The sequence below is a fragment of the Panicum virgatum genome, chromosome 4K (genome assembly GCF_016808335.1).
Source record: "Panicum virgatum strain AP13 chromosome 4K, P.virgatum_v5, whole genome shotgun sequence".
Lineage (NCBI taxonomy): Eukaryota > Viridiplantae > Streptophyta > Magnoliopsida > Poales > Poaceae > Panicum > Panicum virgatum.
The window spans coordinates 43,922,395-43,935,351 of NC_053139.1; the positions used below are offsets into that span (position 1 = coordinate 43,922,395).

Genomic DNA, 12,957 nt, shown 5'->3' on the forward strand with positions numbered 1-12,957 from the left:
GTAGAGAACCCACTACCAACTTCAGGTGATGGTTTTGATTTTTGTAGCCCGAGCGACATATAGTCGCAGCGAGGAAGAAGCCAAGAACAGGACGGGGTAGTTCAGAATTCTATTACTTCCTGCCCCCTCCGGATGACACCGGTGGCCTTTATATTGTTCCATACAGGGTCGACGCGGGCTAATCTATTACAAGGCCACATGGGCCGATAAGCAGAGCTGGCACCAGCCCACAAAGCGCTAAGCGGGCTCTATCAGCCACTGACGGCCCGGGACATGACATAGGCCCTGTTTGGTTACCCGCGCTAGGGAGTACTAATAAACCTTGACTGTTAATTACGGTGTTGAACAAAGTTATTTTACAAAACCAACTCCAGAACTCTACGTTAGGAACTCTGAAGAATCTAATGAGGCCTTTGACCGCATAATTAGAGAATAGTTATTGTAGCACCATTGTAGCCAATTATTGATTAATTACTGTCATTAGATTCGTCGCGAAAAATTATACTCATCTCTGAAAAGGTTTCTCAAATAGACTTCATTTAACACTCCATGCATGTGAGATTCTTTTCTCGGCTTGTGTGCACTAGGAATTAAAGTGTGAACCAAACAAGGCCATAAAGCTAAGTAGAAAAGATGCTTGGAGTATAAACAACATCTCACTGGTGAAAATGCAATATGAAATAATCTTCCTAAATAACGTGATTTTTTATAAGTTTAAGGAGTATTTCAAAAACAGGTATGACAAACTAAAAATACATTTGCTATGACTTGGAGTTTTTTCTTTTGGATGTGTCTACACATCAAACGACTGATATTTTGATATCTATCAGTCGACGATGTGAGCCATTGATTCATCATCCGACGGCTCAACTAATTATTAGGTCAACTCTTTATTAATGGGCTCGCAATTTACTGTATGGCACCCGTTAACATCAAAACGCATCCATATCGGGTGCCCTCCTGGTCAGTGGACCCGTTAGCTCTTTAAGGCTGTACTGACTTGTCCTATTTGTGGGCTCCACTTTGATTGTGACTGGCCTAACCAATATTTAAGCCCGGTACAGTTTTTATGTGTTTTCCCCTCCAACTAGAATATAAACAAAAATCTAACTACAATAAAACTTACATGTAAATTTTTTTATTTGTTTCTATTTTCTTCAACTACAGTATGAACAAACTCTAAAAAATACATACAAAAAGAAAAGGTTACATGCAAATTTTGATGCCATTTCTATTTTTCTCAAGTACAGTAGGAACAAAAGTATCAAGAAGTTACAAATCAAAATAAAAATTACGAGTAAAATTTTAGTCCGGTTGCTTTTTTTTCAACTAGAGTACGAACAAAAAATCACAAAAAGAAAGGGTTACACGTAAAATTTTGATGTTGTTTCTATTTTATCAACTAGAGTATGAACAAAAACTCCCAAAAAGTTACAAATCAAAAGAAAAGTTACATGTAAAATTTTGGTCCCATTTCTATTTTTTCCAACTAGAGTATAAACAAAAATAAAAAAGTTGCAAATAAAAAAGAAAAGGTTGCATGTAAAATTTTGATATTGTTTCTATTTTTTCAACTACAGTATGAAAAAAATCCCAAAAAGCTACAATTCAAAAGAAAAGTTACATGTAAAATTTTGGTCCCATTTCTGTTTTTTTCAACTAGAGTATGAACAAAAATCATAAAAAGTTGCAAATAAAAAAGAAAAGCTATATGGATTTTTTTGGTGTTTGATTTCTTCCAGCTGGAGTACAAATAAAATATCAAAAAGCTACATGTAATTTTTTTTGCTGACAATAGAATATGACAAGAATAAATCAAGCTATCGACAAGCACATCACAAAGATAGTGACACCATTGGACCAATAGTATAACCACTATGGAATTTTGTAAGCTACTATAGTTATGATGGAATTATATGCCGAGCCGTTAGGAGCCACTAGACTCTTGAGAAACTGCATAAACACAAGAAAACACACGTTATTATCAGAAGACAGAGGTTATTTGAAAAGGATCTATGTTTAAACAATTGAAGATAACTGTGAAGGACATAGACAAACATTCAGACCAAGTTGTAAGGGAAACAATGCTAGCAACCCTAATAATATTAAAAAAGAATCATACACTGCCAAAAACACATATCCAATATGGGGCACACCCACAAGAACAAGAACAATGGAGTACTAATAAGCCTGATTATTATATATTGTTTATCCTTATAAATTTACACTAATGCGTGCTGAAAATATAGTGGGTAATCGTGTAAGTGATCTTTACTGTGTATTAGTAATGGATATTTTACACTAATCAAAGTTCATACACACGTGCTGCATTGGGGAACAACTTTTATGCTCCAGTTTGGAAAAAAGGTATGCATATATAATCATTCAGCAAGCTTTCATAGCTATAATGCATTGGTCAAAAATGGTATTGCACACATAGGATAAAAGAGTTGGGAGTAACTGAGAAATGATTGATGATAAAGTTCTAGAAAAGTGGAGTTAAAGATAGCTTGGACTTCTCTGACAGTACAAAATGCAAGTTTTTATTGGCCACTATGCTAAAGCAAGCAGAAATGCTATCTCCCTCCCTCCTTCGTACCTCCCCAATCCCAAGACATATCTAACCTGTTGTTTCCGAGAAAAGTAAAGAAGATAAGTTCTTCAAAAAAAAGAAGTACAATCGACCATTCTTGATTCATGTATAAAAAGAATTGGTTTCATCCATTTCTGATTCCATCAACACATACACCAAGCTATAGTTTATTAAGTGCTTCACTAAAAACCACTGGATTTTGTTTCCTATTCAATTTATTCATGTAATATATGATCAGCACCAATGGAATCATGTGAGTATAGAAATGGAGCTATCCGGTCTGATGATATTAACTCCTATATTTGCAATTTTCCAAAGAACTACTTCAAAAGTACTCAAGGAAGGTATAATATTTTAACCGTTCCATTTATACCCAGCAAAAGGAGATTCTAATAGTATAATTCCCCAAATTCTCAGAAAATATAGCTAGCAGTTCAGCTAGCAAGGTATGGATCATACAAGGGCAAAACGAAAAGTTAACAATTACATGTGATGTTTGCTTATACAGTGCCATACATTAGATTCCCAGATCACTTTAAACCAGTATCGACAGGTAAACATAATTGGGAAACCCAAACATCCATTAAAAAAATTTACTAGGCTAAGCTTGTGCTTAAAATATGTATGCAGTTGAGGATTTACCGCTACACAAATCTCAATGACATGTAGCCTACGACTTGGGAGTCATTGAGACATCGACTGGCGATCCTCAAGTGTCAATCCTTTGGAGGTAAATGATTAGTTATACTGCAACAATAAAAGGTTCACGTATAGTCTACACTCAGTTTTTGTAGTTCATCAGATGAATTTCAATCACAAATAAACTGAAAGCAGGAAAACATATTGGCATTACAAATTTACAATTCACCCCAAAAACTGCTCTGACATGCATCAGCATTCAATCCCAAGGATGTAAATCCAAGAGAAGAACTATGAAGCATGCTATAGGATTCATGTTTGAACAGTATTTTCCACCATAAACAAAATAAAAATCTTAAAATTCCCCTTCCTTATGCAGCTAGAGTAGCAAAAGACCCATCGATTTTAATATTGCACAAAAAAAACCCCACATGTATTTTGTATCGCAGTAAAATACTAGGAAATCTAGGAGGAGATTGAGATCTCCAGGAAGCAAACATACCATCCGGTCATAACTTGGATACTAGCTATGCACACACATAAGTGCAATTGATGCAGGAGTATCCCCCACTCTCCCTCCTCAATGTACAAAGTTTTTTAACTTTATTCGGGAAAAACTTACACCATACCAAACCTAAGTTACACAATTTCAATGCTGTGAATTATGTTATCTAAATTAAACTAATGACATGTGCTACAATCTAAAACAGTTTCTACTAATCAAGAGCTAGTTTCAACCATTAAAAGTTGTGGTCCTAAACCTGATGTAATGCTACCTAAGGGTGAAAACCAACAGATAGACAGTAACATGGATTGGAATAGGAACTTCTCTATATAAAAATTAAGCACATTATTCCGACAAAGCAAAAATAAAATACCTAAACTTAAATGAATGCAAGTACAAACAAATAAATCTCTCTTTTTTCTTAGTAGCTAGTATTGTTTGCCATCTAAAGAATAACAAAAACTTAAACCGTTATGTTGTAAGAGCGGTTTATACTACTTAGTAGCTAGTATCGATGAAGTAAGATGGGAGGTACATGACAACTAAGAACTGAACCGCAACTAATCATGATAGATTAACCACATCAGTGACTAAACACTTCAACTGGAATAGATGAGCATGTTTGGCTCTTCAGTTCACACCCCAACTACATATATGAGCATACTGTAGTGCACAACAAAGGAACCTATGAATGTAGAACCTACAAACCAAACACCAAATTCACTCGAGGCAGGCCCTAAAACCTGATTGGTGCCATGTGCCTCCATCAAGAACACCATTCCAAGATAAAAGATAAAAAGAAGAATCTGGAAAAATGGGGAGAGCAGGGAACACGAAAGATGAGTGAGGAAAGAAGCTATCCAGTTCATATATAAATATATCTCCTTAACTGGCGTCAAAACCTACAATGGATGCACGGCCTAACTCAGCTCCTTCCACGACAAGCCCATGCCCCTCCTCCCACTGAAGTGCAAAGCCATTCCGGGTAGCTTGCCACGTGCACATATACCGGTTACAACTATAAAGGGAGGGAGCACTCCCGTGGGGCCTCCCAGATCCAATCGCCACTCACAATTTTCAAATCCTAATCCACATCTAATCAAATTCTAATGGAATCCAGACTCCGTATTTGAACAACAAAAAATAACTTCCACAAATTACCTGGTCACCGGATACCACCATCGTCGAGGCTGACGAGGTTGCCGATTCGCCGCCCGTGTGCCTTCTCCACCTCCTCCATTTCACCTCCGCACTGAATCCTGAAAGGGAACAGGGGGAAACAGGTGGATTGTGGCTCCTGTGCTCCGCCAAGCCCCGGACTCCCCGTGTATGCAGCGCTCCGACAAAAAAAAATGAACACACTGCGTTCCTTGTGCCCCCTCCAAATCCCTCCCCCTCCATCCATGAAATGGAGTACAAATCAAACACACACACGCACGCGCGCACACACACAAATCACGGGGGATCTAGGTGGAAACCCTAACAAAATCGCAGAGGACACGCTCGCGGATGAGAAACTTACAGTCAAGAGCGCCGCCGCCGCCGCCTCGACACAGGGCTCCGGCAATCTGGCCGTTGGAATCGCCGAGGGCGCCGCCCAGGAACCATCGCCGCACTGCTCGCCTTCTCTCACATGCTCGAGTAGGTGACGGGCTGGGCCTCTGGATAGAAGCCGAAAGGGTTGGGTGGGTGTGGGGAATTGTTTACAGCACATGTGTCTTAGTAATAATGCGGTCTCCAAAATAGGTCTCACCAACCGCAAATTTCGATCCGTTAACAGAGTAACAGGCATGAGGTAGCATCAGTTGCGGACCCGAAAAGAAAAATAAACACAGGATGCAGCATCAGTGTCCGTTTCCGATCGAACGAGCCGCGTCGTCGATTGACAGGTAACGAAATTTCAATCGGCTGATGCCGAGTAAATCTGTTTTTTTTTTTTACGAAAGACAGGACTAGGAGTTACTTCAGGCTTTGCTATTATTCGTGTGCTGATAAAGCTAAAACAACATGCTTCCCCAGCTCTCAGCTTGAAGTAAAATGTAGAAGTTAACAAAATCAGCTTATAATAAACAGTGAAGAAGTTGAAGCTGACTTGCCAAATGGATAGAGAAATCCCAAAACAATTTTAATTTACTCTTCCTCCACAGTCGTCCTCTCTCCCCCTCGCCTACTATCGGAGAAAGATCCCAAAACCTAATCCCTCCATGGAAGACGGCGACGGCGGCCTGAGCTTCGACTTCGAGGGCGGCCTCGACTCCGCCCCGGCGGTCGGGGGCCCCGTGCCGTCCTCCGCGGACCCTGGCGTGGGCGGCGGCGGAGGCGGCGATGGTCCGGGCATGCACGGCCGCGGCCGCGGCCGCGGGAGCTACCGCCAGACGGTGTGCCGGCACTGGCTGCGCGGGCTCTGCATGAAGGGCGACGCGTGCGGGTTCCTGCACCAGTTCGACAAGGCCCGCATGCCCGTCTGCCGCTTCTTCCGGGACTTCGGCGAGTGCCGCGAGCCCGACTGCGCCTATAAGCACTCTTACGACGACGTCAAGGAGTGCAACATGTGAGATCTCTGATCCCGCCCGATTTGTTCTGTTTACCCGTGTTGATTTTTGCGTTTGGGTGGGAGAGAGGTGGCTTTTAAGGGCCTGGTAGTGTGTGGTTGATGAAATTTGTTTACTTGATTTGAAAATTTCGAACTAAAATGCCCAATTCGTGCGGATTGTTTGGGGGTTTGGGCTTTAAGGTTGTGGTACATGTAGTTCGATTCAATTCAATGGGAGTCAATTTGGTGATTGCACTCATAGAAGCTGGTAGGTTCAGTATATGTAACACCAAACATTAATTTAGTGCTGTCATTTGTAAAAGTGGAGAATGATTCTGCCATTGTTAAGATTGAAGAATTATTGCTTACTGTCTTTTGTCACATCTCATTCTGTGTTGTCCTGTGCTTTTTTGTAGGTACAAGATGGGGTTTTGTCCCAATGGCCCTAATTGCCGGTACAAACATGTCAAGCTACCTGGGCCACCGCCTCCTGTTGAGGAAGTTCTACAGAAGATTTTGCAGATGCGCTCTTTCAACAGATACGGTCCGAATAGAAACAATAACTATAATCAGCAGGGTGAGAGACCTCAACATCCACAGGGTTCTGGGTTGCCTAACCAAAATGCGGCAGAAAATGCTACTGCTACGGCTCCACCAACTGGTGGACAACAAGCACCAATGGCGAATCAACAGCCTCCACAGCAGCAGCACAAGCCGAATACAAATGACCAGGTCCAAGGTGCTTCAAATGGCAATCAAACTACTAGAATCGCAACACCGCTTCCACAAGGGCCATCTAGGTGTGTGTGGAGTTTCTAGCCAATCTTGTAAAGCTTTTAGAACTCTGTGAAAACGCCGTACATAGTTTTGGTTGCAATAGCTTATCCGATTAAACTTTTATACCATGTTATCTGTTTTGACGCTCTTTGATACATTGTACTTATTTTCAAGCTTGTTTCTCCTATATTGACTGACAGAAAAAAAGTATGTAGTCATTTTCATTTTCTAGATACATAAGCTGGCTAGCACTGTCTTGTTTTCTGGGTTACAAAGAGTTAAGATAGGTGTATTAGCTACTTATCTGATGTTGGCTCTACAAGATTTGGCTCTTCAGTAGAAGAAGATTTTCTAACTAAAGTTTACTAAGTTATTACTGTTTGTATGAATGGATTTCGTGGTTGGAAGTTCAAGTAGCACATGAGATTGCGAGAACCGCATGAATTGTTGATTTTGGAGACATATAGTCTGATCCAGGCCATATCGTACCCATGGTATTGAGCATGCTCTGCTATGTGTGGAGGCAATACACATAATTATTGGCTTGTATTTGTTTAGTATTTTCAAATTTCATTGCAATTCTATGGTGAACTATAGTTTATCAGTTATTGGAATTGAACCCTGTCCTGAAGGTTTTCACGTATCTTTAGTGCAGTCTAAATTTTATGGATCTCTAGTTCATGTGCATTTATGGATCTTTAGTGCAGTGTATACTTGGGTAATGGACATTTCCCACCCACATTTTTTCGGGTTATTTAGGTATCACTTGCAAAGAATGATTAAAATATTTGTTTGGTTTTACAGATGTAATCAGCATGATCCCATTTGCTTGTTGAAATGTACCTCGAATTTAGGAGTTACTTTTATGAATAACAGTGCTGCGGGTTCACCTGTTGTCTAGTTATTTGGTTATATGTCAACTATCACTTCGTTCTGCCTGTCCTCCTGGCTGAGTGATTTCAGTACTTTATTATACAATATAAGACTTTTACTTCGTAATAATTTAAATTGTATAATTACAAAGTAAAAATCTTATATAGTAATAAGTAACAACATCATCTACAACATAATGCATCTTCTGTTAGAAGTTATAGTTGATACTTTCATGGTATCAGTTGTGCTATGTTACTATAACGTTTCTCTAATTGAGTTGGATTGGTAAATGTAAAATATCAGGTACTTCATTGTTAAAAGTTGCAATCGAGAGAATCTGGAAATATCAGTTCAGCAGGGAATTTGGGCCACTCAGAGGAGTAATGAAGCTAAACTTAATGAAGCGTTTGAATCCACTGAGAATGTTATTTTAATATTCTCAATCAATAGAACTCGCCATTTCCAGGTAAGCTGGAGGCTTTATCTTCTGCTAAGAATGCAACACTCATTTATCTTTGATCTCATGCTTGAAAATGCTAGTTTGAATTTACTAGATCACATCGACTTATTAGTTCCACTCATGCTATGCTTTTCAAGGGGTGTGCAAAGATGACTTCTAGAATTGGTGGCTACATTGGTGGCGGAAATTGGAAATCTGCTCATGGAACAGCACATTATGGTCGGAACTTCTCTATGCAGTGGCTTAAGGTGCACTTCTCTTGCTGAGCTTGCACTTCTGTTTGTTTATCATCACTTCAATTTAGCTTGGCCATTTCCAGTTCCAGACAGTGGAACGTAGCTTCGGAGATGATAAGCACGCATGTTTATGAATTCACATATATATGTATGCTGTGCTTTTTGATTCAGTTAATGACAGCAATGCTGTATTTTCTTTCCACCTATTCACCCATGTAAAATAGCCAAGCTGAAGTTTACAAACATGCAAACACAGAGAGTAACTGAGAAACTTATGGCTATGGGGGTGTTTGGTTTTAGGAATGGGTGATCATCACCTCCTCTCTCTTTTTTTTTGTTTGAGGAAAGGAATGGGCTGTATCCATCACTACCTCCTTACTCACAAGCACATGGTTAGGTTAATAATTAGGAATGGGTTCATCCCACCAAAATTCATGGGATGATCCCATGGTGGACCATTCCATTTTAGATGGGGTGATTCGTCAAACCAAAGAACCTATTGTATATTGATGTGGAGCTTGAATTTGTGATTAAGTTGTGCTTTAGGCCCAGGCAATTTATTTAGAAGCTGAAACTATTTTATCATTGCCTTCACGTGTCAGTCCATTGGGTGCTGTTCTCCTCTATATTAAAATTTGGATCTGCCCTTTGCACGGATGAATAGCTAGCTTAACTTTTAGTTCTGGCAAGTGTATATGAAAAAGGCCTTACGTTTTATACTTTTATTTGTGTTTTTGATGAACTAAACATTGTGCAATTGAAGATGTGTTGCCACATTTAAATTCACAGTCTCTTTATGTTTTTTAATGATTTGGACCAAAACATAGATCTACATTTTGGTAGCATGGTTATGTTGTCAACCAAATCATTAATTGCAGTTGTGGCTAACAAGGCTTCTAATCTAACATTTCCTGTCATCTGTTTCTGACTTTTTGCATGAAAGCCTTTAGAATATGCCTTTTATCATTAATTTGCCTATACTTACAGCAGTTTTTGCGCTGCAGCTCTGTGAACTATCATTTCAGAAAACTCATCATCTCCGCAATCCATACAATGATAATCTCCCAGTTAAGGTATGTGGATCACCTTGTCTCGTGCGTTTGTTGGTCTTGGCTCCTTGAAATATTTCGTATGTCTTTTTATGTTAAAAATTGGGAAGGTGTGGAAATTATCTATTCAGGGTGTGTTTAGTTCCCCTCTTTTGGAATTTTGAAAAGGAATCTTTTTATATTTGAAGTATTAAATATAGACTAATCAAAAAACTAATTACAGAACTCGTCTGTAAATTACGAGACGAATCTAATGAGCCTAATTAATCCATCATTAGCTTATGTTTACTGTAGTTTCACTGTAGCAATTTAGTGTCTAATCACGACCTAATTAGGTTCATTAGATTCGTCTCGCGATTTACAGACCATTTGTGTAATGCGATTTGTTTTTCAACTACATTTGGTACACCATGCAGGCATTTTACAAATCTTTTGGAATTTTGAAGTTTGGATCTAAACAAGGCCTCAGCTCATAGCTTTATATTGTATGGGCTGTCTTCTTTCGTATTACAGATATACTTCCACCTTGACTGTTCTTATTACAATGTTAAAATTGTCAAAACCACCTGGAAAGACGGAGCTGACTTCGCTTAACTTTTAGTTGTCCAGTCCCGTATTGCATTATAAATCAGACACATGGTTCTTCATCACCATTAACTTTTAGTTGTCCAGTCCCGTATTTCACCACGGGGATTATACTCTTTCATGTTTGGCTGGTTAACTTTTAGTTAAAGTTCAAACTCCAAACATTTGTACTGTTTATATAATGATTAAACACTGGCTAGAAAATTAATCTTGCTGGAAGGAGATATTGCCGTAGGCCAGAAAGAATAAGAAACAGAAATTCTAGTGGTATGCTCATGATGATGATTGACTAGATTCTCAAAGTCATATTATTTACTTTTTATATCTATTTTCAAAAGTTCCAGGATTTAACTGCTTATTAGTTCACTTTGACTTGTGCAGATCAGCAGAGATTGCCAGGAACTAGAACCTTTCATTGGTGAGCAGTTGGCTTCCCTGCTTTATCTAGAACCAGACAGTGAACTTACGGTAGGTCATGCATTCCTTGCTTATTTATCATGTGGTCTTGCTTATTTATCATGTGGACACTCCCATTCCCATTCCCATTCCCTGCCCTTTTACTTACTGGTGGGCATATCATTATCATTGCAAGTACAACTGATTTTATGATGTGGGTCTTAACTCTTAATGCTTTTAATCTACTTTCATGATTCAACATTATTGTGAATGATCATATTTTATGTACATATAAGATTTATGTAACCAGGTTGCTTTAGAAAGAGGTGTAAGATATTACCAAAATTTACTTTACACTAAAGGTTTATTTTAGTGAAGACAATTGCACCTTCTTTTGGATTGACTACAATTTAATAATGGCGCGTCATATAGTCTCTATGGAATAGGGATTGACAATGCAGATTAACGATGCATATAGACTCTCTTCTACAAGCAACAGTGCACAAATCCATTGTCAGTGTTAGTGCTATTTTTCTTAAAGAGAAGTATTGTGTTACATACAGGCGAATCATGCTTGGTCCCTTCTTTTAAAGGCCTGAACCACTTGTGTTTACTTGGTCCAACTTTTTTTTAGTAACCATACATTGCTGTTTTATCCTTTCATTTGTCAAGTGACATGATGCCCATATGGCGTGGCTGATATTTTTTTAATGTGGCTTCAGGCTATGCTAATTGCAGCAGAGGCTAAGAGAGAAGAGGAAAAGGCAAAGGGAGTCAGTGCTGACGAGGCAGCTGATAATCAAGATATCGTGCTGTTTGATGACAATGAAGAAGAGGAGGAAGAGGAAAGTGAGGAGGAGGAAGAAGGCAATGGCCAAGAGTCTCAAGGGAGGGGAAGAGGAAGAGGGATGATGTGGCCACCTCAAATGCCAATGATGCGTGGGCCAATGATGGGAGGGCGTTTTCCTCCCAACATGATTGGCGACGGCTTTGGTTTTGGTGGCGGCTTTGGCATGCCCGATCCTTTCGGCATGCCGCGTGGTTTCCCGCCCTTTGGCGGCCCAAGGTTCCCTGTTGACTTTGCTAGAGGCCCTATGCCTGGTATGGCCTTCCCGGGCAGGCCTCCGCAGCCTTTCCCCCTAGGCCTTGACATGATGATGGGCCCCGGCCGTGGCCCGATGATGGGAGGCATGGGAATGGGCGGGCCTGGACGGCCTAACCGCCCCATGGGTATGGCGCCTTTCATGCCCCCTCCACCTCCGAACAACCGCCTCAGCAAGCGGGAGCAGAGAAGGCCGGGTGGCGACCGTGGTGATAGGTTCGAGACGGCATCAGATCAGGGGAGCAGAGGCCACGAGAACACTGGGAACTCCGGAGCTGAGGCAGCCAGATCGCAGTCCGGTGACAGGTACGGCAGAAACACCCTCCGGGACGATGACAGTGAGAGCGAAGAGGAAGCAGCCCCAAGGCGGTCAAGGAAACGGTAGAGCTATGCGGAGGAGCTGAACTCCATGCTGTTACCTGATAGAAGAGCGCTACCTGTGAAACACAGCCGATGAAGTCTAAAATAGATTATCTTTAGTATCTTATAAGGATTATATTAGAACCGAAGTAGTGAAAGATGTGGATTGTGTGCAACTGCATGCTGTGATGTATTTTTGCTCAGGCGGCAAAGACGGAAGCCTATATTTTGGCAGGCTGAGATAATTCCTGTGGTGTATCACAGTATCAGTCAGAAATTTGTACAATAACAATGTCATAGATCATCTCACTTGTTTTTTTAATGAATCTGTGCCTATCATAATAATGTACCCATGTACAATATCATGAGGACTATCTTTGCATCCATACATATAGGGTAGGGTTCAATCATGTACTGCTAATAGTAGTGTGCACCCTAGCCGCAGCGCTATTGTCCTCTGAACCGTGATTGCCGCGGTGGTCTGGTCGCCATGGAAAAGTTGGATAAAAGCCGTGCGCCGCCGGCCGGCGTAGGTTAAATTATCTTGTAGCCACTGTCCACGGCCCGCCGACGAGGAAACAACGGCGGACGGGGAGATTCCTCGGCACCAACCGCCGGGCGAGGGTGATCGCACGTTTTCACCTGGCGGGGGCACCTGCTGAAGCCGACAAGGCTCTCCGTGCGTCTCTCTCCCAGGCCAGCGCCGTGAAAAGGAAGGGCGGTGCGGCGGGGACGGCGACCGGGCCCGAGATCCCGGCGCGGGGCCGGCCCGAGATCCGACGGGGACGGAGGAGAATCATGGCCGCCCGTGGAGCGGCCACCGCCGATCGGGGACGAAGAGGAACAGGA

General features: G+C 41.1%; 1 protein-coding gene and 1 long non-coding RNA gene across 2 annotated transcripts; one reads left to right on the forward strand and one right to left on the reverse strand.

Annotated features, from left to right (window-relative positions):
* Window positions 1–1,264: 1,264 nt before the first annotated feature.
* Window positions 1,265–5,081, reverse strand: LOC120704222. Its single transcript, XR_005687504.1, has 3 exons — window positions 4,899–5,081; window positions 3,236–3,340; window positions 1,265–1,953 (listed from the first exon to the last, which is right to left on the reverse strand). It is a non-coding gene; the product is annotated as an uncharacterized LOC120704222 (long non-coding RNA).
* Window positions 5,082–5,859: 778 nt separating this feature from the next.
* On the forward strand, window positions 5,860–12,461 carry LOC120704221 (zinc finger CCCH domain-containing protein 45). Its single transcript, XM_039988528.1, has 7 exons — window positions 5,860–6,288; window positions 6,687–7,070; window positions 8,224–8,386; window positions 8,518–8,628; window positions 9,621–9,689; window positions 10,632–10,718; window positions 11,369–12,461. The coding sequence occupies exons 1-7, from the start codon at window positions 5,942–5,944 to the stop codon at window positions 12,131–12,133; spliced, it is 1,926 nt and encodes a 641-aa protein (XP_039844462.1). The 5' UTR covers window positions 5,860–5,941; the 3' UTR covers window positions 12,134–12,461.
* Window positions 12,462–12,957: the final 496 nt, after the last annotated feature.

What these genes read in the sequence shown, in the direction of transcription:
- LOC120704221 (XM_039988528.1), top strand. Translation starts at nt 5,942, where the DNA reads ATGGAAGACGGCGACGGCGGCCTGAGCTTCGACTTCGAGGGCGGCCTC. An exon ending in GACGTCAAGGAGTGCAACAT is followed by an intron (nt 6,289 to 6,686) that starts GTGAGATCTCTG and finishes GCTTTTTTGTAG; the next exon opens with GTACAAGATGGGGTTTTGTC. An exon ending in ATGATAATCTCCCAGTTAAG is followed by an intron (nt 9,690 to 10,631) that starts GTATGTGGATCA and finishes TGACTTGTGCAG; the next exon opens with ATCAGCAGAGATTGCCAGGA.